Below are 24,288 nucleotides of genomic sequence, written 5' to 3' on the forward strand. Positions count from 1 at the left end.
ATGAACACCAAAGAAATGGTGTAACAATGGAAAGACAAATTTTTGTTGTATTGACAAAAGCCTGAACAGAGTTCGTTATGTTTGTTAACACACTGAGCAAACTTCCCAAAGCCCTAGAAATACGATAGGAGTGGATTATAGCCTAAAAGACTGGTTGCCTAAAGGAGCAGTCTTTGCACATCCCTTTTCCTGGTAGTGGTCCATGCTGGCCTCCCTCCCAGGCGGCTCCATAAGGATGCCATGACCCCCAGGAGACTGCATCTCCAGTGATGCACTGACACTGCAACCATCACATCTCCTAACCCCAGCCACCACTATGGGAGCCCTGCCATCTCCAGAGAGCTTCCTCCTGGCTTTGGGTGGGTGTGATTCCTCGCGTTGCTTTGCTGTGTGTGGTAAAGAGAGGACCCACACAGCTTCTAGACTTAATCCTGGCAGTGCTGTCACATCCAGTTTTGTGCCACACTTGCTGTAACATAAGCCAGGGGAAGCAGAAAATCCCATTTAAGCTCAAATTTCATTTCTGAAGATCAAAACCAACAGAACTCAGGAACCTGCGGGCTTTTGAAAACCCCAGCAGATAACACCTTGGTCTTTTAGGAACTGAAACACTCTTAGAAATCCTGCACTAAACTACTCGTCTAGTTTACACAGGCAATCTGGTTGGGCAGAGCACTGAGCTTTTGTCCTGAGGGTAATTTGCTGGCCACAGGGCCCTCCTGTCGCTCTGCAAAAGCCTTTGTGCCCCTGTCCTTCCCTAAGGAAAGAAGCCATGGACAGTCCTGCAGCTCTGGCACATGCCTGTCTTCATGCACCCTCAATAACTTCTGTACTCACTGGTCAATTTTAGTTACAGCTGTCAGGTATAGATGTCCCTGATGTATATATTTGTGGGAGTAGGAGGTCAGGCAAGAGACAACTCTTCCCATGTCCCACCTGACATGGGACAATAAAACACACCATTACACGCAGAGAACCAGTACCAGAGAAGGTTTAAAAGCAGGCTTTAGCGACTCCACTGATCACAGAACTATTTATTTTTGTTGTTTACTTCTCTCCTTATCTCTGTCACGGAAAATAATTCAGATTTATAATCTTATGTTGCTCTTCAAAGCATGTGTGTGTTTGTCATATCCTGGTGTTTCAGTGGCCTTCTTTACAACACCGGACTCGGAAAGCAGAGATATTTCCTTTGCTGAATTTAAAGCCAATGGCAGTTTTGATTTTGCACTTAAAAAAATGAGATGTAACAAATCTTATTTTGCAAGCCCAGCTCTTACTTATGCTCTGTCTGCCTCAGAGTGCATGGACTATATTCAAACAAACAGAACTAAGACTTCCCTGGTGCACTGCCATTAAAATGTCAGTGAATTAATTTGTGCAAACACTTTAAAACACGGGGTAGCTTGACAGTAAAATAAATGCATCGTTTTATAAAGCATACTGCTGGATGCAACAAAGCTTTTAGTAAAACTGAGTGCTATTTAAACATGCCAGACCTTATCCTTAACCACATTGAGATGTTTCATATCAGCCTGGCAGCATAAATATACCTTTCAAGAGTGTAAACTGAAAATCCATCAAGTTTAACATATCAAGATGGTGTGTAAAGGCAAAAGTTTAAGTTAGAAACAATCTCATAATGATTCCAAATATCTCCTTCTCCCATGATGTACGCTTTGTCATGTGGGGTGGGTACCCTCTGTCATTCTTTGTGCACTTATGTACACAATTAGCAGATCAGATCAATGTTTGAAATTTGAAAGTTTAATAAAAAAACATTTCCCCAGGCTTTTCCCGAGTAATGCAGCCCAAGATTGCCATGTAGTGGGTATGCATGAGCTCCAGTTGTCCAGATAATAGGATTAGGTCTATCTTATTAGCTGTGGCACCTGAACTAATGCAGTGAACACTATTCCATCTTCCCTACGTGTTTTCCATCGTTCATGTGGAAGTCATCAGACAAGAATTACCTCAGCCTAGCTCTTCCAGCCAGACTTTCTTTTCTTTCTGTTGACTGGTATGGGCAATCAAAATATTGCATATGTTTGAAAATTTTATTCAGGATGCTTGTTGCAGAAAAAGGCGAAACAATTTGAAAACACAAAGATTCTCTCTTGGTATTGCAAAGGCAGAGCTGAGTGAAGGAGGTCAGAGAGGGGAGCTGGTTAGCTGTAAGCAGACGTGGTCAACCACTGAAAGTTTAATGTTAAGCTCAAAGGTAGGGTGCAGATGAAGCAAATTGACTGGGGATGTTGCTTTTCATTAAGCGTTCCACTAAGGAAAGTATTATCTCTGCAGTTAAATGTGTTTTAATGGGGTCTGCACTACTGCTGGAATATTGTAAAGGGTTCAGAAATGGATAGAGTTGAAAACCATCAGCTCAGAAAATTGATAATGAAGCAGAAAGACTTTCACATCTAAACCATCACCTCTAATCTAGCCTGTTTCATTAAGGGTGCACAAAGCTCTTCAGCCTCCTGGCTATTTGTGACTTCTGAAACTGTGAAAACATGCTGCACCCACAAAGTAGAGCAGAGGCAGGGCGGGACACTCAAAGTCCCAAGACAAGAATAGCTACGCTAGGGTGCTTATGTATTTATTCTGTGGAAAAGGAGATGAGACTTGAGTTGTTTCACTGAAAAAGAGATTTGTGGCTTGTCTCAGACAGGCCTATGTGAAATGAAAAATGGGCCTTAAGTCTGCCTCTTGCATTGGGAACCACCAGGTTTGTCCTGGTCCCAGAAGCTGCCAGCACGGTCAGCATTTATAGGTGTTTATCAGCAAGTGTGTATGGAGGTCAGGACCTCATGGTCACAGAGCTGAACTTCTCCCAAAAGCTCTGTGTGTTTGCTTTGCTGAGGCATCACAGAGGGAAAAACATACCTGAATCTGAAGTCTAGCCTGAAACACTGGCTTTTAGTCTCAAGAGAATAATTCTGAGACGTACAAGGACATTTCTCTTCTTGGTGGCACCAATGAAGGCAGCTCCCACTCCCATGCCTGCCTGCAGCCTTGTCCCGTTGTGGCCCCAGCAGAGACCAGGGAGAAGTCCCATATTGCAGCGGGATAACTGATGGGGCAGAAGGCAGGATGGAAGAAGTTAGATAAGCTGGAGAGGCACAACTTGGACTGACGCAGCATGAGGGAAGTCCTCAGGACAGCTCAGCAGCTTTATTCATCTCTCCAGCTCTAGGGCAAAGGAAGATTCAGAGGTCTTTCTTCTGTCATTTAGCGGCTCTGCACAGAGTGCATGCTCGGCAGAGGCCAGTGAAATGGGAAGGCATCTTTCCTTGTGCCACTGAGCACTCGCATGGCTCTCAGGATGTGATCTTTTCCAGAGATCTCAATATAAGCCTTCAGTCATTCATAGGAGTTTTATAGCGTCTTTCAGTGAGAGGAAAAGTGAGCCCATACTGAGTGCTCTTCAAAAATCCTGTCCAAACATCAGTAGTGTAAATCACACAGAATAATTAATGGAATAAAATCCACTTGCAGAATCTTATCTAAACCCAGTGCAATAAAGAGTTACCATAGGCTCACCATCCTCAGTGTAGACGCCTGCCCTCGAGCAAGGGGCAGGGACGAGGCAGTGCTGACAAAATAGGCATCGTACTTATGCAAGGGCTCCCTGTGAAATTGCGGATCTCCAAATAATATCTCTCCTCATGCACGTGTCAGGCTCTGCCCCAGTTTCACTGCTGGGAAGTGCTCGGGACCTGCCACTGGCTCTCCCCAGGGCTCCTGCGTGGTCAGGCTGTGTCACAGAGGATGATCCTCTCCCTCTAAGCCTCCTGAGATGGGAACTGGTATGGGCCTTCTCCATCAGGTGTGCAATTAATTGCACCAAAGATTTGTAGTGACCTGGTTACTTATAGCCATTAAATAAGCAAATAAGATTCATGAAGGTAAGATTAAAGCATATTCCATTACTGAGTATCTGACAAAGAATGGCAACCCATCTTAGTAAAATATTCATCTTTCTCCCCCCACAATGTGGAATACATTTTTTCTAGAACTTCGAGCCATGTGTTATTCAGGTTTGCAACCCATTAAACATCTCCCCCTCTTTCCCTGTCACAGACTCTTACCTGTGCCTTGCAGAGAAACACAGTACCACATACAACAAATAAATAAATAATATCTGGTGGTGACTCATGGAAATGATTGTATTAAGGAAAAGATAATATTAAGGAAAGGCTAACTTTTGTATTCACACAGATTAACCTCTTGTCATTGGCAGCCTGAATCTCCTACCCAGTCGCAGCACTTCCTGACAGTAGGCTCTGAGCCAAGCAAAGCCCATTGGCTTTAGCAGCATAAAACCCCAATTTGAGTGTCTATCAGGTGACATTTGCACCTCAGCCGCTCAGTAGCCACAGCAACAATCAAAGATAAGGATGGAGTCGGGCTGGAAGTATTTAGAAGTTCCTCCCTTTTTTGGCTTTTTTTTCAGAGGCCATGGCAAGGCCAGTATTTAGTTTCTTAAGGCATTTGCTGGAGACCTGTCTTTATCCCTGTGTAAGGTGGGAAGGGAGCAGTGCTGGTATTTGATTGCTTGGGCTGTTGCTGTCAGAAAGCAGGAGGGTTTTGCTATGCTCTTGTGACACCCTTGCACTTGGTGCTAGCAGAGGATGCCAAGCTGCCTGGGGCTTGGGCAAGCACCCTGAGCAAGCAGAGGTGAGAGCACGGGGCAGAGGAAAAAGTATATTGGCTTTTTTGTATGTGTGTTCTTCTCATGGTCTATTTTATCTCTGTCTTCTTGATTTTTAGATGAAAATCTTTGACAAAAACAAAGATGGACGGCTGGACCTGAATGACCTGGCAAGGTAGGCTTTAATAATATTGATGGGGTTTTTCAGCTTGCAATGGCAGATCCAGGCAAGGTGATGATCTCCCTCTAGGGATGTGCATTTGAATCCTACCGCCTTTCAAATTAAATCAGGTACTGTGATTTAGGTATTCCAGGTCTCTAACGCATTATCCCCACCATAATAGTCCGAGAACCTAGAGCCGGTGACACTGAGCAATGCCAGAACCTGTTTGTGCATCACCAACACGCTCTGGCAGGATCCGTGCTACCTCTACAATGCTCCTCAGGAGGTGATGAAGCAGCCAGTGACACCATTTCTCCAAAAGAAGGATGGCAATCCCCTTCAGCAGGGTCACAGATGTGCGTTTATTTCACATCCTCATGCACAGCAGGGATTGCAAAGAATTTTTGCTCCTTCTTTGAGGAATAAAGGTGCCACTGCAAAGGAGCTTGCCAAAGGCAGTGAGAAAGGATCTGGAGAGACAAGGTGAAGACGCTTGTGAGTGACGCTGGGGACTCAGTCACGGGCCTCTGTCTCTTTTCTGTCCTTGGTACCTCAGAGGCTTTTATACGGTTTTCACTGCATACAGATAGAGCATGCCTCTGTCTGTAAATGTATGTGCAATGGCTGGATGGGACTTTAAATGTGCAGGTACAGTCTTAAAGCACTGGTTTGGGGGATGAGAGGAGAGAGGTGCTCGTTTGCCACTGCTACCTTCTGCTTGGGATCACAACGAATGCCAGCACAAATAACTGCAATGCATGTGGCAGTTTGCTTTGACCACAGAATATATGAAGAGAAACAGAGGCAGGATGGAGAATATCTAAAGGGGGTTGCTGTTGCATTTTCCTCTTAAACACGGTTCCCTTGCGCCATGCCAGCTGAGGCTCCCCTCTGGTCTGAACACATTTCTCACACCCCAAACTCTTCAGTGTGCAGACACAGCTCAGCACACCCGGTGTCGCGGGCTCTAAAAACCTCTGGGTTAGCAGAGCAGATGGAGAGAGAAAAGCTTTTATCAGTGCTGTGAGGGGCTTTAGGAGGGAGGAGGGGAAAGGAGAGGAATTTGGCCAGTCTTGGTGCTCAAGCCAGTATTATTTGTCCTTTACTTTTACAACCACCAATTTTCCCTCCAACAGAGAGCAATAAATTACTTTCCTTTAATGCAGCACAGCAATCCAGTTACGAGGAATGATTGTCTGGTAGCTCTAGCTTCGGAGGCTGACAACCTCCATTGTACTGGACCACCAGAAATGCTCTGGGAGAAGCAATGGTGCTAAGAAACACATCTGCAGTGAGCCAAAGGGCACCCGCCATTCCCCATCAGACAGGGAGCAAGGCATGTGTCCATCTAACAGCCCTCTGTAAATAACCCTGCAGGAGATTTTCTTTTTTAAAGCCCTATAATCTAAAATCTCTTTGCTTTATGAACCAGAAGAGTATGGAATAGTTTGTGTGCAGATGATAAAGCAGACAGATCGTAATTTAAATCTCTCCATTCAGGATTCTGGCACTCCAGGAAAATTTCCTTCTTCAATTTAAAATGGATGTAAGTAGCACTATTTTTTGATGCATCAATCCTGTCTATCTCAGCTAAGGTAACCTGGGACGAAACTTCAAGCTTTTCTTTTTTTTTTTTTTTTCATTTGCTTGTCCTCTCTACATGTAGGCTTGCAGCACGGAAGAAAGGAGGAGAGATTTTGAGAAGATCTTTGCACACTATGACGTTGTGAGTCCCAGAGGCCATTCCCTTGCCATCTTTAAATGCCACAGTTTTAACATATGCTGCTCAGACTTCTTCCTCCTGGTGGGTGCTGTGGGGGTCACTCAGGAGCTGCAGCTGTGCCTGAGCCCGTGGGCCAGAGGGGCCCAGGCGCCAGGCTGGGGGGTAAGGTGGGGACAGAGGGGAGCGATGCTCAGAGGCCTCGTGGCAAAGGACCCGTTTTGACTTTCTCCATCGCCACGGCCAGTGCTGGTGCATTAGCAGTATCTGCCTGCAGGAGACACAAGGGATGTAGAGGAGGTGGTGGCTTTAGCTCTCTCAGTCTCTGGCAGTTTGGGACCTGCATCACTACCACCTTGAAAAATAAACCCCCTTCCAGCACTGAACCAAGGGTTATTTAGGAAGTCTGGCCCAGGACAGACACGACCACCTAACTGCCTGTTAGAAATCAGCAATTCAGTGCCCCTTCTGACAGTCACACAGCTCCCTCAGGGGGGTGGCCAGGAAGCCTCACAAAATGGTGGGAGATGTTGCTCCTCTTTGAGGGGAAGAGATGGTATGGGAAAAAGGAAGGGATCTTAGATACTAAATATCAGGAAGAAGTTCTTCACTGTGAGGGTGGTGAGACACTGGAACAGGTTGCCCAGAGAAGTTGTGGATGCTCCGTCCCTGGAAGTGTTCAAGGCCAGGTTGGCCGGGGCTTTGAGCAACCTGATCTAGTGGAAGGTATCCCTGCCTATGGCAGGGCGGGTGGCACTAGATTATGTTTAAGGTCCCTTCCAACCCAAACCATTCAATGATTCTATGATCTTTATGCTCAGTGACCAGGTGCACCTACGACCTGTAAACATTGTTGTGTTTTTGACTTGCTGGAGCATTTTGATGTTTCTTCCATCTTTCAGAGTAAAACGGGAGCACTTGAAGGCCCAGAAGTGGATGGGTTTGTCAAAGACATGATGGAACTGGTCAAGGTAGCTTCATGGCTCTTTCTATGTATTAATACCCTATATTTTCAAGAGGAAGGTGATTGTTTTGGTAAAGTTATATAAATAGAGAGGCTGCTGAGAGGGTAGAGTAAACTTTCACTTTGATGAGCAGCAGAAATGAATGTCATAGTCTCAGCATAAACACTGTAGAGTTTTGCGATATTTCACAGAAATTCTGCCTGACAAATTAATACACCTTCACTTAGCAACTGTATTTAAGAAAGGTCCATTCTAGCTTGTACTCTGAATTAGACAGATGTTACAGCATCACAAACCGGTCGACGTGGATCAGTCATCAGAAGTTCTTTCTTCTGTTCTCACTGTGAAAATGGTCTTCACCAACATGACCTCATGGTTCATTAGGTCATCACAGGCCTACACTTGAAAATTACTTGAGCTCTACCTCTAATCAGGAATACCGTGCCCAGTGTGTCACCAGTTCCTTACAGACGGCAGAGTCCATCTGCATTGGATTACCTTGAGTTTCCAGATGCAGTCCAAGATACAGCTTTTGAGCCAAATATAGTCTGGTCTTCGGCTCCCTCTGAGCCTGAGCTGTTGCATTTCCACACGATGTGACCCAATGCAGGGATGCCTGCGCTCCCCTGTCCATTTAGCAGAGAGCAGAGACTGCAGCTGCATGCTGATGGCTGTGTGTGTACATACATTATACGTGGTGTGTAGGGAAGGGGGTGAGGACAGGCAGGGTGTTGGATTTGTGCTCTGTCCATGTGTGCCCAAAGGAGCGAAGGTTGTACTTTCTCTAAGGGCCTTCATCAGCATTATCCTTGGGCACCACAAGCTGTGCATGTGAATTTGATCTCCTCCTGAGAAACTGGGAAGCAGAGGAAGTGGTACAGCATTAGGAGCACACAGAGACAGTCTAGCCTGTAAAATATGCCTTTAGCATTCATTTAATCCACTAAGGGTATTTTTAAGTTGCTGGCTAGCCTGTAAAATAGCAGCCTGCTGACAGAAATGCCACATCACTTCTCGTGTAGCAGGTTTGAGAGAGGAAACCAGATGAAAGCAGAGGTCCAGCGGTGCAGTGATCTGTATTGCACAACTTTCTGCAGAATTCTGTTTGATACGGATCAGATACTGATGGTCTTGGCTAACAACAAAAATCATGTTGCATTTCCTTACAGTTACTCACAGTCCCATACCTCTTCTGTTTTTGCTGGACATCCTTTCCCCATTCTCTGTTCACTTCCCCACCTCGTAAGCGCTGACGTGGGGTCAGGCCATTTGGTTGCTCTTCCTTGGGTGGATTTCCCTGCCGCTGCATGGCCTGCTGCTTTACAGGGCTGGGGAAATCCAGAACCATTTTCTCTCTCAGCACCATTTTTCTCTTTTGCCTGCAGCCCAGCATTAGCGGGGTGGACCTGGACAAGTTCCGCCAGATCCTGCTCAACCACTGCGATGTGAACAAGGATGGGAAAATTCAGAAATCCGAACTGGCTTTGTGTCTTGGGCTTAAAATGAACCCGTAGCCAGGAGAATGCTCATGGTTGTGTTTCCCTTGTGAGATTTGCCTGCTGCTCCTCGTAGAAGTGTGTCCGTGCTGCCGTGTGAGCGGTGGGGAGCAGGGGCACGCCGCTGCCGGGCTGGAGAGCGGCTGCACGGAGACGCGGCAGAGTGGGATCCACACGGAGGGCCTCCCTGCTCCACCACTCCCTTTGTGGTGTTTGCTCGCTGCCGGTGCTTGTGGGTCCCCTTAGCAATGTCTCTGCCCACCAGCTGCACACCAGCAGCTCAGAAAAGGGGTTGCTGTTCTTCTCCTTCCCCCATGCCCGTCCCCTAGGATAGGGACAAGCATCTCCTTAAAAAAATCCTGTCAGTGCTCTCAGAGTGCAGCTACTAGGTGTTTCTGATGGTCGCCTTGTGTGTGAAGTCATTACTTTGGTGAGCATCGTGCTTGCTTTGTACATTTAACATATTGGCTGGATAGCAGTGTATTTGTGCAGAAATAAAAAATGGCAGTTACAGAAATTCAGTAAGATTGGAGTTTTTGTTTTATGTGCGGAAAGCCATCTGCTGCAGGCTGGCAGACCATACGTAGTAGCCATTTTATGGCATCAAATGGCAAGAGGTTTTGTGATGCCTATCCGCTGTGGTGTTTAAATCTGCCAGGAAATGAAACATGGTAGATCCTTCTCATGGGGAAAGCACACACACCAGGAAACAGATCACCTCCAGGATGAAGTCTTGGGGTAACATAACTTCTGGAGGAAGCCTTTCTTCTGACTCAAACTGAAATAATATACAAGGTTTCCATAACTGAAAAACTGGAAGGACAGAAGCCTAATGAGAGCAAAGCTCTTAAGCACATGCTTATTTTTTTAAAGCCATAAGAGTCAGTAAATACTTGTAACCTTTAATGAACTTAAAGCTTCCCATCACTCCCAGGCCATGAGTGTAATCCTGGAGCCTAATGGCAGCAGCATCATTTGTGCCACATATTTCCTTATTCCAAAGGCTTTGACTACATATTCAGACACTGCCAAACCTACGCTATCACACCCAAATAATTCTTCATTTCCGATGAGAAAACTGTGGAGGAAGGGTTGTTGGCAAAACTCCTGCACATTTCAGCATTTCTGTCTCCTACAGATGAGAGACCCAGATTTGACACTACAAGTGTCTTTCTGGCTATGTTCCTTGCACAAGGCAGTGCAATGAAACACGCCCTTTATACTCGGTTTTATTAAAATTGTTCAGAAATTACCTTCAGTCGAGACAAGTAGAGATGGAAATGCTGAGTCAATAAAGCACTTAAGAACATACACGACTTCAGAGATATGCTCATTTTCTATTTTCACTGATGATAAGCTCACAGACCAAACAAGTGCTAAGTGCATGTTTCACCCCAGCATGGAACTAGGGCTTTAAACTCCAAAACTGCTTTTTATCACCCTGGCAGCAACACAAATCACAACCTCAATAACAGAGCTTTGCAACGGTTCAGAAAAACTATAAACAAGGAATCAGGCCTTAGCAGCAGCTCCCCAAGCCATCAGGACTGCACTTTTACTCATGGACGCTCGCTTCCATCTGAGGGAAGAGCTGTGGTCAGGAGTGCATGACAAAAGATAGGAAGCTGGCAGAGAAATCCCATGTACCACTGTTTATCAGACATGCTTTGTCTCCATACTGAAGAATTTGCAACAAATCTAGTGGGGCACATCACCAACCATCTTTTCATCATACCTCCAATAAGATGTGACTTATCAGCCTAAATAATTATGCCTTTAAGTTTATTCTCCTGTTTCTCTCTCTTCTTTCAGCCTTTATATTGTTCTCATTGTTATTATTATTTTCTTAAACTACAGTTTCCATTACTTTGAACATGGGAGCAATTTTTGTACCGTCCACTACAATATATTTCCACCTGTAGATATATGTTCTTTATGCTATTTGTATTTTTTGATGATAACAGATCCATTCTGTTTCACCCCTGTTTAAGCCTATTCGTATCAATAGAACTTTTTCTCATTTATTAAAGTATAAATTCAAGAATATCCTGCCCTGCCTCACCAAAAATACAGCAACTTTTAACCTAAAATGAAAACAATCTTTTAAAGACTGTATACAACCAAAGGTCTTATTTCAAGAATTATACAATACTTCATCCATCTTTATTGAAACCTTATGCTTTTCACATTCTCCACAGCCAATAGGTTTTTTTCAACAGACGCTAAGCAGTAATGAATTTAATATGTCGGTGTCACAGTGTATTTTGCTTCTTTTGTACAAACCTGATTTTTTTTTTTTAATACTGACTTTGCTAAAGCCTTTCTCTCTAAAAGTTCACGCAACCAGTTTTATTAGCTTGAAATAAGTGACTGCATAGCCTTCAGTAAGTGCGTTTACAAGAGCATTTTACAAAACATTAGCAAAAAGTAATTGGGGATGGTAGATTAAACGTTTACATACAGAACTCAGAAAAGGGTTGGTGTTTTTTTTAATGTTGCGATTGTTTTTTTTTTATTTAGTTCTGTATTCCCATGAGGATATTTTTTTGTGTACAAAACAGCGACTAGAGAGCAGGAAAACAGGCATGCACACTGCCTTATTTGCAGGGACCATAGGGAAGAGCCATATCCCAGTGGGACTCCAGCCCAAGTGAGCTGCAGATCCCCTATAAGCAGAACAAAATGTCAGGAGCTGCAATGGGATTTGAGCCCCCGTTGCAAAGGTCAGCAAGGCAATTATTAACGAGTCATGGTCTTATAACCCTCTAGACTGTAAAAGCCAATGTTATTGCAGGAGGCAGGCATTTTGAGACTTCCCGTGGAGAATATGTGTTCCTTGCAGAGATTTTTTTCTTTTTAATTATTGTTTTCAATTCAGTAATGAATGATCTGTAAGGCCCTTTGGTCTCAGGCACTGGTGATCTTATCCTTTTAAGCTGCTATAGATATATAGATAGACAATACATTTTGATGAAACATAGCTATTGGCCATTTTGCAAATTCGAAGCGTACTGTTAATGTGCAGTGTGGAGTCTCTTATGTACCAAAACATGAAATAGTGTTTCGCTTTTGAATGATTACACGAAGATACCTGTTTTGCATTAATTATATGAAAACATCTTGCCTGCAAAACCAAGAACATTTATACACCATGACGCCTTCTGTGCTGTAAATATATTGAAGATATGCAAGGAAGGTTTGGAGCTGTTCGATCAGTGCATCTTCTGCCAACAAAATTCTGCGGATATCACATTATTTAGGAGCCTGCGTCTTGGTAACTAGAATTTGAATGCAGAAGGTGAATGAAAATGCTTGCCAAGATATTTTCCCTTGGTATTTTAATGTTTTTCTCTAGAAAACTGTGATTAAGGGATTCACAGTTTTCTATTTCGTCAGAGTACACAAATTTACTGAAATAAAATTGAACTTATTTTTATATCATCATATTTAAGAGCTATATTTCCAAAAGACATTTAGCCACCACAAGCATAGTTGTCAATATGCACAGTGATCCCAAATGTGTCATTTTAATTTTTTTTTTCCTTTGGTTGTTTAATTGGCAAACTGCTGGATCTGGAAATAAATGTGTGAATTTCCTCAAAGCAAAGCTGTTCCTTTGCCTCCCTTTTTCCTGTCATGATTTAATCCCAGTGAGCAGATAAGCACCTCACAGCCACTTACTCACTCCTGCCTGATGGGATGGGGGAGAGAATCAGAAGAACAAAAGTGAGAAAACTCGTGGGTTGAGATAAAGACAGTTTAATAGGTAAAGCAAAAGCCATGCTCACAAGCAGAGCAAGACAAGGAATTCATTCACTACTTCCCATGGGCAGGCAGGTGTTCAGCCGTCTCCAGGAAAGCAGGGCTCCACCACGCGTAACGGTTACTTGGGAAGACAAACACCATCATTCCGCATGTCCCCCTCTTCCTTCTTCTTCCCCCAGCTTTCTATGCTGAGCATGACATCATATGGCATGGGATATCCCTTTGGTCAGTTGGGGTCAGCTGTCCCAGCCATGTCCCCTCCCAGCTTCTTGTGCAACCCCAGCCTCCTCGCTGGTGGGGTGGGGTGAGGAGCAGAAAAGGCCTTGACCTTGTGTAAGCACTGCTCAGCAGTAACGAAAACATCCCTGTGTTATCATCAACGCTGTTTCCAGCACAAATCCAAACCATAGCCCCATACTAGCTACTGTGAAGACAATTAACTCTATCCCAGCCCAAACCAGCACATAGGAGATCATGCCCTGAACTCCAGTCATGCTCCCTGCTCGTCTCGGCCCTTCTCATCTTTGGCACTTGACACAGCTTTTTTCTGGATGACTTGCCACGACAACTTTGTTCAGAACAAGCTGTCTCTGACAGCTTCAGTTGAGTGTGTAGAACTGATATCCATGAAAAATGAACGTTTACAGGGCTTTTTAACTCAAATCCATCCCTTGTCTAACTTCATTGGTTTCACTGGAAATGATGGTATAGAGACACAATCTTTTCTCCCATCATTTTGAACCTCAACAAACTGCTTGCTCATCCCGAGCCATCACCATGGACATCTGCCACTGGAGACCCCCAATTTCCTGAGCCAGCCTCACAATCCCAGATTGCTCACTTGCCAGCTTGTCCCTTGGTCTGTGCAATTTTTTGCCCACAATAATGAACCCAAATACACACGCTCACCTCATTCCCCAGTCTGAACACACTCCACCAGTTTCATATCACTGACACCCAAACTAGAACCAGATGAGAAGTTTACAAAGAGTAACGTTTAAGTTTCTGCAGTGCTTTATTTTCAGATTTTCAGTAAAAGACTTATCTCCATTTATTCTCCCAAAACTGCTTTAAACAACACAAGTGAACCTGCCTGCATGTCTTCCGAAAACCACTTTTTATTCCTACTGAAAGCTAAGAATTGAGCATCAGCCCCAAGGAAGGGCTCAGAGCATAGGAAACCAGCACAATATTTTGATTACTCTGCTTTTCTGTTTGTGTGGCAAGAGAATAGTGTCAATACTAATGAAAACAATTGTGACTAATGCAGCCAACAAGACTATCAGAGAATCATCTGCCACATTACAATAGGAACCCATCACAAGAAACACCTTAATTACAGCTATTATCTCTTAAAATGGCTGGGTAACTCTTATATTAATCTGATTTGAAACAGAAAGTTGCCGTTATGTAGTGAGATGTTAAATGGGGCTTTGCTGTGTAATTACATGGGGTAAAGTAACTATGAAAGTCAATTTTGTATGAGGGCCACACTGACTGCTAATGAAAAGCTCTCATTTTCTGGCTTTTCGTTGCACCTGTATTTTCAGTAATTCCATGGAGAATTGCATCTCATTTTAAGGACCATTTGCACATGGGAAAAGGGGTGGGGGGAAGAGTGCCAGTTACGACCATTATGAGAGAAAAATAAGGCAACAATTTGTCTAATGCCAAGAGACATCTACAGGGAGCTCCCACTGGGTCCCAGAGGTAAAACCATTTCCCTGCCCTCCCTCACTTAGCTGGGCAGCAGCAATTGTCACGAGCTCATCCCACAGCGACACGTCCTGCTGTCCATCTGCCCTATGCTCAGCCTTTACGCCGGCTTCAGGCATTGCCCTTCCTCTTGGGTTTATTCCTTCACATTTGCTGTTCTCCAAAAACAGGCTTTTCCCTGCCCTGCTGCTGCCCTGGCAACTTTGCATGGGTGACGGGAGAACTGGAGCAGATTCTCTGCCCAGGAAAAATGGCTGGCACAATGGCACGCACAGCGCGGACAAATGCTCAGGCTGCATCTCTGGCATCATCTGGCATCTCTTTAGATGAGCTGTTTCAGGAAAAAATGAATTTGATTGGGTTTTATGGAGATACCACAGCCCACGAGAGCTATTATTATTAGGTAATATGGCTGGAGAACAGGCGTCTGGCCCAGGCTCGGAGAGACCTGGTTTGGGGTCCCTGCTCTGCCGGGCATCGCGGCTGTGAAGCTCACACGATTTCAACCTGCTCAGTCTCACCAGGGGAAGGTTTCTGTTGTGGATGATGAGAGCACGTAACAGCATGTTGAAAATTATCCATCTTGGTTTGGAAGTGTATTTTCAAGGGATTTATTAACAAGAATGGCCATCACGTTCCAAAAAAAGGAGAGCTAAAGGTGCCGGTGCCCACAGGCATGGGCTGCACTTTATGGCGAACCTGGTCACTCCTTTGAGGTCCTCCTCCACCAGACCCTGGTAACAAGGGCCAGGGAAGGATTTCCAGGCATTATGGGGAATACAAAGAATTTAAGCCCTAAATTAATTTTAAATCCAGCTGCAGCCCTCATCCCTGTACAGTAGTGTTTATACTAACGCTCCATGGTTCTGCTTTGTAAAGTAATCAACACCAGAGCGTAAAGAGAGAGAAATGGGTCACCGCTGATGGGGCCTGAAGAAATCACCCTTCCTGCGTTTCTCTGTGAGGCGGGAGATGGGCTTTAATGCTGCTGCACCGTCAGAAGCTGCACTAGGCAGCCACGAGGCTGAGTCCTCTGCCCCCACGCTGCTGCTGGGCCAGCTCAGGACAGCAGGAGATTTGGCCGTGGCTCCATTGCCAGACATATTTTAAAGCTTTTAAAGCTGGGGGTTTTCTAAATTAAGTAGTGCCAGTGCTAGAAAGTGGCAGCATCAAGGCTTGCTCAAGTTGACACCACAGTCAAATACCTCAAGCTCTGAGGGAGGCTGTTATTAGGACTGTGTCTGCTTTATATGAATAAAAAGAGCTGTAATGCAGTTGTCAAGGGGTTTCTTGCAGCTGGTAGAGCTAAGGAGAACATGTTCTCATTTTTTGATTCCCTGCAAAGTCTCATGTAAGATATCACTCCCAATGCCTCATAGAGAGGAAGATGGAGAAGAGGGATGCACTCAGAAATCCCATTTGGGTGGCAGTTTGAACAGATTGCTGTCATCTGTCATTTTGGCTAACATGTGTCTAACTTTGATGGTGCGGTCAAACACAATTTTTATTTACCGTTGTTAATCCTTAGGAAATGGGTTCATTTCTCCAGCACATAAAAACTAGGAGCCAGCATACTGCCAGGGTTTTCTGTGTCAGCAGGGGCAAGGATGTGCCTGGAGAAATCTTGGTTTTAGATGCGGATCCAGGAGGGAGCCGGGCGGCAGAGCCTGGAGGAACATAGCACCTGTGGTTTAGGTGAGCCCTGCTTCAGCTGGCAGCCGCAGCGAGGGCAGCCGGTTGCTGTGGCTTAGGGGAAGAGCAGCGACTTCGTCAGACACGCTAACCAGATCATTGGGAAACCCATGAGCGCACATGAAGTTTGGGTCAATCCATTTTTTTAGTTCTTCCTGCAAGCGGAGAGCATGCACGCGACGGCTCAGACGACACGCGATGCTTGCCAAGGCGCCACAATAACTGGATTGTTTGCCTAAGACCTGATTAATGAGATCTTCAAAGGCAACTGCTTCCTCCTTCCTGATGAGTAAATGTGCACAGGAGCATGGGCATGAGTCCAGGACGTTTCCTGGTCATTAAGCTGAGAGTGATCTGTTTGGGTTTAGGCTATGTAAAAGCTCATAAACAAATCAATCGATACTTCCATTATAAGGCATAAAATGCTAATAAGCACGGCATATTACAAGGATCTTAAGTGATTGATACAATGACAGGATGACATTTAGACACTCATTCTAGAATTTCTTTAACCATCTCCATATAATGCAGAGACGGTATTCTTTTCAGCGAGGATTTCTTTTTACGTCTAAAGAATGGAAGATCCTATGGGCTTGCTTACCATTAATGACATTCAGACAGCTGTGTTTTAATTTTTAAGAGCTAGAAATTGCCTAATGTTAGAAGTGTCTTGTAGGTGTTATTTTTAGGTTCCAATAAATTATAGCACATTTCTGCCTCCTCCCTGCTTGCTGACTATGTAACTTAGCATGTGCTTTCCCTGGCCACCACTTCCACTCATCTGCTGGTGGGATTCAGAAGTGCTACTGCCAGCACCTGGCATGCAACTGTTACGAATCAGGCTACACAAGATCAAGCAGCTGGCTGTAAAACCTATGAAATCTCCATTTTTTCCCTCTCCTCTCCCTGCTTCCCACCACCTTTTCCTTGCTTTTCCTTTTTAAAGGAACCTGTAGGATTCTTTCTTTCATGCCTTCTGGGTCCAAAGCCTCTAGGCTGCCACATTTGCAAGCTTTGCTCTGCAATGCAAAGCACTACATCTGCTTACTACTGTTGTTATTTTTCCAGAAAGCTGAGACTCTCTTTCAGCGTCCTTGTTTCAGGCTCTGGGGCGATTCCCTGCATCATGAGCCTGATGAGAAAGTGGGAAGAAGTAAAAACAGAGGCTGTACTCACCAGCCTGATGCCACATAGCAGTGGTATATGCCATGCCATCATCAAACACGCAGCCTTGCCTAAATTCATACCTTTAGGCACCTCTGTCAACTCTGCCGGCACCGCAGCTCTCCTGCGCTTGGGAGATGCCTCTGAGGTGCTGGTTAAAATCTTACCAGGCTCCCATCAGAGCTCGAGCTCAATGAAGCGGGGAGGTGTACAGCTTTTTGGTCCACGTGGAGAGGTGCTGTGAGGGATGGCAAAGGGCATGGCCCTGAGGGATGCCTGAGGCTTTCCTCGCAACCTCTTCTTTCCACTGCCTTTGAGGTTTCTGGTGCTGGGGGTGTCCTCTGCCACAACCTTAAATATAGACTTTGTTGGCCACGCTCCTAGTTTTTAAGAGTCCTCGTGATCCTGCTGGGTTTTTGGAGGCAGAGGCGGACGCTGCTTGGGCTCGAGCAGGGAAAACTGCGTTGCTGAGACCATTTCTGACCACGCGAGTCCCCCAAAAGCTGTGTGTGAGGGACTGCAGCAAGGAGGGGGCTGAGGAAATTCCTTGTACCTCTGGCATTGCAAAGCAACCCAGGGAAAGTGCCCCAAGAGTGGCGAGGATGTTACCTCTCAGGTGGAGGGAATTTGCAAAGGAAGCTGCAAAACGCTTCTTCCCCCAGCACAGAGCCCCCCCGGGCCGCCCAGAGAGATGCTGCGGCCACAGTGGGAGCAGGTAGCTGAGGAGCCAAAAGTCCCTGGCATCTGCCACACGGCTTTTCCCTAATCCATTTTCTGCCTAGTACCTTATAGATGAGCACCATCAGTGCACAACTGACGGCTCAGCACCGCACACCTCCCAAGGGAGGGGGTAGCTCACACCAGTGGGGTGATTTTTATGCTCTCTTGAACTTCAAGCCTTTTCCTGTAATTAATTTTTTCCATAAAAATTAATTCACAATTGATCTATTTGTTGATGCTGGTTTTTGATCAGAAGAAAAAACATTAAAATTCAGGCCTAATGCCATAATAAACACAGAGAAATGTGTATCACTTCAGCATAGGACACCTATTGAATAGATAACAGCAATCTTCCCAAAGCGATAAATTTGGGAAGCAGGCAGCAAGTGATACAAAGTCCCATAATCTTATAGAGAAGCTTTAGTGACCACAGGCAGCAGCAAGGCAGTGCTGTGGTACGTAGTCCCTCTCCCCTGATCTCCCCACTCTGTTGGTGGGACATCTCATGGTCAGGGGCACCTGGCAGGGCTGACACCTTTGTGTCCAAGCCATCACAAGCCCCAAAGTGTTTGCAGGTTCAGAGCTCCTGGGACTTGTTATCACTTTACTAGTCCTGCGCCTGCGTCTGGCAGTGCCTCCAGTTACCTCTCAGCCATTGCTCTTCCCGCCCAGCTATACCATGCCTTTCCTTAGCTTTGCAAATGGACTTTCCTCCGCTTTTCTGATCTCTTGCTGCTCTGTCTTAAATCACTCCGTGGCAACTACTGTCTCCAGGGGATCTGGGGTTCAGCCATGGGTTATGAGTGCTAATGGTTGCTCATGCCAACCGCCGCTGGCTGACAGCAGCATTGTAGAAAATACGGGTTTGTTCAGGAGAAAGCTTGGGAAGGGGACATCTTGCCATTCCTAGAGATGCCAGGTCTGTACAGGCTGTTTCACAAGATAGGGTTTGCTGTAGGTATCTGCTCCATATGAAATGCCGTGGACGATCCCTGCCAGGCACAGCAGCCATCAAGCAGGGGCTGTTCCCAGACATTGCATAAATATCTCAGGTTCATCTGTGGCCAAGGGTGTGAACAAGCTGGCTGATTTACCCACACTCACATTCACCCTTTCAGGCTGCACAGTCAGATGTTTCCCAGGCCAAATTCTGTCCTCATGTCAACCCATGCAAGCCCATTAATGTTAACTGAGAAGAAATCCAAGCTCAAAGCTGTAAGGGGCACCACAAATGCAATAGCCTGGGCTATAAACTCTCCTGCTGAGCTGTTTAAAGCCAGGCAGCAGCACAGGTGCTACACCTGCCTTTGAGGAGCCCAAAGCCTGTGCCAGGTGAGGTACATGGGGTCCTCACAGGGTGGAGAAGCACCAAGAAGGGACAAGCTCCCTTCCTGTTAACCAGGTGGGCACTGCCCTTCCTCAGCAGCAATGAATGGTTTGACAAAACCACAGGAAAGCAGAAGTCCCCCAAACCACGTCATGTGTGGGTAGACATGGATGTGAGGAGAGTGATGGATTAGTCGGTGACAAAGATGTTTCGTACCCTACTGGAAGAATAACAAAAATAAATGGCTTATGTTAGCATCCTCTGTGTCTGTTATCCTCTGCTGGATAAAAACATATTAGTGTGTTAAAATACAGCACACGGTTGTCTTCTTCAGGAGACTGTCTGTTTTTCCTTTTTTCAAAGGCCAGCTCAGTAAGGAGCAGTTTCCTACCACACTGTTTTTTCTTTTGAGTTTTAGTAGGGAAGGATCCACGCAGTAGCCATCAGCTCCAAACTTCAGCAAGCTCCTCCGTCTCTGTATTTGAATCATCACCACAGCTAACTTGGTGTCCACAGAAAAATAAGAGGAAACTCAGCTTATTTTAACAGACATAGATAGGCCTCTCAATCTCCTGGACATAAAAGACTTCTCACAAATAATTGGTGGTGAATAATTGATGCAATTAAAATATCCACTTTTCCTATCCATGGGAGCAGATCATTCATTCTGATTGCTTCAGCACTTTCCGGGGGAACTTTGATGAGCTTTGTAAAGCACACTGTATATTTCCATTTTCTGCTTCAGGTAAGATTTATCACTGGGCAAAGGGCTTAAGGAATTAATTTAGCCCATGAGTCTGTCAGGCTTAGATTTCAGTCTAGGAAGAAATGGAAATTTTTTTAAATGGCAAAGCCTTCCCTTTAAGGGCCATGTAAGCCTGCCATAGGTATCCCCTTCAAAAAAATGAGTGCGCTATAAAATGCAGTGCTTGGGCGCAGAGATAATGAAGCCCATCATGGGTGCAACTGCATCATAGATTTGTTCTTGTCTAGTTTAATAGTCCTGTTTGAGATTTTTAGGCCCAGCCACTAAATAAGTAGGTATGTGTACATGCGTTTTTATGAAGTTTTATTACAGTAAAGGGAGCTCTTTGAAAGAGAGGGGAAATTAGTGATTGGTTATGTTAAATTGCTGCACATTTCATTTGAGAGTTGTATTAAGGGTACTCAGAGCATCCAGATCCCAATTCTGCTAACATTCCCCTAAACTGCAATACTACATCCATACAAAATCATTACAATGCATAATATCAGCTTTGAAAAATCTAATCTGGCTTTGAAAAATCATCTTCGTCTGGCTTATTCGAGTCCCCAGTGCAATTTTCCAGTGTGGACTATTTCACTAAAATTCACTTACTGCGAGCAAGTGTGAAAAGCAGACTTAAGCCAGTCATAAGCGTACAAGAAAAGAAAGAGCTGAGTCCAGCAGCCAAAGCTCTTTTAAGTTTCAGCCAGTACTCATGGAAGTATTTTCACATCTTTATTTCTACAGAAAGTTGTGCATGGGCCAATATTAACATGAATTATAGCTCTGAGTAGGCTCTGCCTTGCGTATGTCGGAGCTGTTTCCTTCTTGTCAGCACAGAATCTATAGGTCTTGTAGCTGTACATTAAGCAACATAACCAGTGTCCGTCCTGCATAGTTCATCCTCTCCCTGCTCCTTTCCCAAGGGAGCAATTAGATGTGTAGCATTATGGTGTGGTGGGATTTTGTAATTGATATAAAGGACTGCCAGGAAAAGCAGCCAAAGGTCACAGGTTAAATCAGACCTGTGGATCTCTGCAACAGATGTGAGCTAATTAAAATTAACATTAAATGCAATTAACTTTAAAGGAACTACATTATATTTGAGAATTGACTCAAATTAAATGACTCCCCATTTCCTTCCCTTTATATTTTCTATTGGTAATTTTGCCCTTAAAGGTCACACTATTTTTTGAAGCCTTTTCGTGAGGTTTGTTATTTTGCCAGTGCTTTTTAAATCCCACAGTCCAGATGTATAGCAGTCTCTGCTTGCATGGTCGAGCCCCCTTGCCCGCAGACATGAGTCCTCATGCAAACAAGCATTTGAAACTACAAATTAGGAAATTAGATGCGATTGCCTCATGGCACTCAAGGAAATGGCCATTTCGTGCACAAATGAGAGGTTTTGCAAAGGTGAACGCATGGAGCAACGCGGAGGGAGATATGCTGAAAATGCCACCTGCAGAACATAGGCCCGCAGCGCCCAGGCTGGTGGGGGCAGATTTTGGGACATTTGCTCCTGGCTGGAATATATTGCTGTACCTGCAGTGGGCTGCACAGCCATCCCTTTATGATCTGTGACTGCAGTTAAATGTGGTATATTTAAATCACTGTGTGCAGTAGTCAGGCTTCTACACTGGCCTGTGGGGCTCATAGAGCCTTTTGTAGCTTTGCAATGACTTTTTCTGGGTTTTTCTTTGAATACAGAAAAGCAGCGTTATTGTGCTGCATTGGGTCAGCTAGAGCTACATCCATCGGAGTGCAGCGTTTTTCAATGAGGATATGGCCAATAACATTTTCTACATATCAGCTTAAGCTTCTCTTAGCCTTTATTTCATAAGCTATGCACTTTGCTAATAGCAGACTAGGAAGATTTCTATCCAACACGGCAGAGCCAGGGGTGATGTTTGTATGATTTGGACTACAGTGCCAGCTGCCATTTGCACCTCCACCGCACAGCACGTGGCTGAACGTCTCCCAGCCGGACCTGGCTGTAGCGCAAGGGTGGCATCTCGCAGGGCCTAGCCTGTGCCAAGCTGGGCTCTTCCCCCATGTTAGTCTAACATGGCAGTCTTGCACCGGTGCGGGAATCCCCCCACACCATCCTCAGCTTAATTTCCCAGGACGCAACCGATCCTTTCACATCCCTCTCCTTTTTATTCTGTGCTTCTCTCCTTTAAGAACAGGCAATTTGTTTCCTTGGTTTCCTATTTGTAAACGATGCTGAAGGATAATAAAGCTGCATTTATGGCAGCTATGCTGAGCAGCCATAATGAGGGGCTGCTTTTTCCATAACTGGAGACGAAGGAGTAGTGAAAGCCAGGAGACTAGTTCAGGTAATTACAGTGGGTGAGGAATTGGCTCTTAATCACGAGGCTTTCATTGCTCTCGACCCACCTTGTATGAGCACTGGGAGCCGGTGTTAAACCGACAGAAGAGCTTGTGAAGAATTAGCAAGGTTTACTGTTTTCACCTGCTTTCCCCGCTCTCCACAAAGCTCTTCTCCAGGATGCTCCGAAACGACCCTTGCCTGGCAAGGAAGGGAGATGCATGGGGGCTTGCAGGGGTTGCAGGTGGCAGGGAAGCAACCAGGCACAGCAGTGGCGTTAGTACTGCATCCCCAGCTCGGAGGCTGCTCAGCTGCTGTTTGGCACAACAGAAGTAAAAACCCTTTATATCTTACTGGCCAGAGATCACAGCTCAGTGGCATGAGCTTTAAGCTCTTTTCTGGACTGGGGCTAGAGTGTTCGGTTAATGCTACAAATGCCATGTTAATACCTTCCAGTTGCTCATAACTGATCGAACTTGGAGTAAATGTTTTACAGAACACACTTGAGCTTTACTGTAAGCAAGCTCCTAATTTGTAGTCCAGGAGCGTATGTGGAAAAGTCAGGACAGAGGTTCTTAAAGGCTGATGGTTAGCAGTAATGAGAGATATGCTTTACTCCTACCCTGATGTCAAAATAAATCACATGTTCCAGAATTTTTCCTGGTTTCTTATCTATCTTATTTAGCCAGTTTTGCTAAAACAGATTAATACTTCTGCTTGCATCTGTATGAGGACAGAGCCACAACCTGCAGGTTTGCCAGACGTTCCTGGCTCAGGAACACGTTCCAGTGGGTGCAGTTTGGGCTGAAAATGCCTGCCTCTGACTTTTGAAGCCCCATGTGCCAAGGGGGCACTAGTGCCGGCAACACCTGGGGTGTGCAACAGGGCAGGAATCCAAAATTTGGTTGTAACTTGAATTAGACAACCCCAAATTTCTGGGGGCAACTTACATCTGTCACACATTGCTACATATAGTGGCTGTGTATATTTAAATACACTAACACATGTGCACAGATTAAATGCCAGAATTTCTGTATAGTATCTAAGCATGTGCATATTTATTTTATTTTGAGGTTGCATGTACTCTTCAATCAAACAAAAACCAACAGGGATGTCTTATTGGGATAACCGTGATGGAAGCACACCCAGGATGCCAGAGACACAGTAAAATTACCCTCTAAGCAATTCAACTCTTTTGGAGGTTTGCTTTACACTGTAATTTCGCATTTCTGGTGTAAGCAACTCAGTCAGACCAACATTTAATTTTGATGGTTTGGAACCCCGAAGCCACTGTGGATCTGGGAATAGCTGGCCGCCACCGAGTCTGGTCCAGCCCGCTCCAGCAGCCAAATTCTGCTGTTGGCAGGGGATGAAGGCTCTGAGATCCCTTCTCCCCAGCTGCAGGACTAGGCAGCACACATCCGTCAGCCACGTGGCCAGCGAGCCCCGCAGCGCTACCAGGTAGAGTCCCTGAGTAAACAGGGTGCCTGGCACTAACAGCACCTTTCGACCAACTGATTGTTACAGCTATCCTGCATAATTATTAGTGCACAGGTGGTAATTATTAGTAGCAAGTAATTATTAAATTAGGCTTGAAAACCTTGTTGTGCCAGCTCCTGAATCAATACACCTGAGGAAAGATGTCCCTGCCCTGAGTTCTTACAGCCTTGTTTGGTGACTGCTCCCAGGGTGTGGCCAGAAAAACACAAAATATATTTCGAGCTTTATAGTTCAGGGGAAATTCTGTAATAAGCACTGGCAAATCCCACGTGCCCTCAGCTGCTGGGTACCATGACTCACAAAGGTGAGCTGGTGGAGGGGAACTTTGCAAA

General features: G+C 45.2%; 1 protein-coding gene across 1 annotated transcript in view; it reads left to right on the forward strand.

Annotated features, from left to right (window-relative positions):
• The window catches only part of SCGN (secretagogin, EF-hand calcium binding protein), a 31,059-nt gene extending 21,544 nt beyond the window's left edge, over window positions 1-9,515 (forward strand). The window contains exons 7-11 of the mRNA XM_087736546.1: window positions 4,774-4,829; window positions 6,318-6,363; window positions 6,484-6,543; window positions 7,440-7,508; window positions 8,888-9,515. Coding sequence (XP_087592672.1) covers window positions 4,774-4,829; window positions 6,318-6,363; window positions 6,484-6,543; window positions 7,440-7,508; window positions 8,888-9,016 — 360 coding nt within the window. The 3' untranslated portion in view covers window positions 9,017-9,515. The remainder of the gene's footprint in view (window positions 1-4,773; window positions 4,830-6,317; window positions 6,364-6,483; window positions 6,544-7,439; window positions 7,509-8,887) is intronic.
• Window positions 9,516-24,288: the final 14,773 nt, after the last annotated feature.

Source organism: Nipponia nippon, unplaced genomic scaffold (genome assembly GCF_047370975.1).
Source record: "Nipponia nippon isolate SJK-2023a ecotype South Korea unplaced genomic scaffold, ASM4737097v1 scaffold_1, whole genome shotgun sequence".
Taxonomy (NCBI): Eukaryota; Metazoa; Chordata; class Aves; order Pelecaniformes; family Threskiornithidae; genus Nipponia; species Nipponia nippon.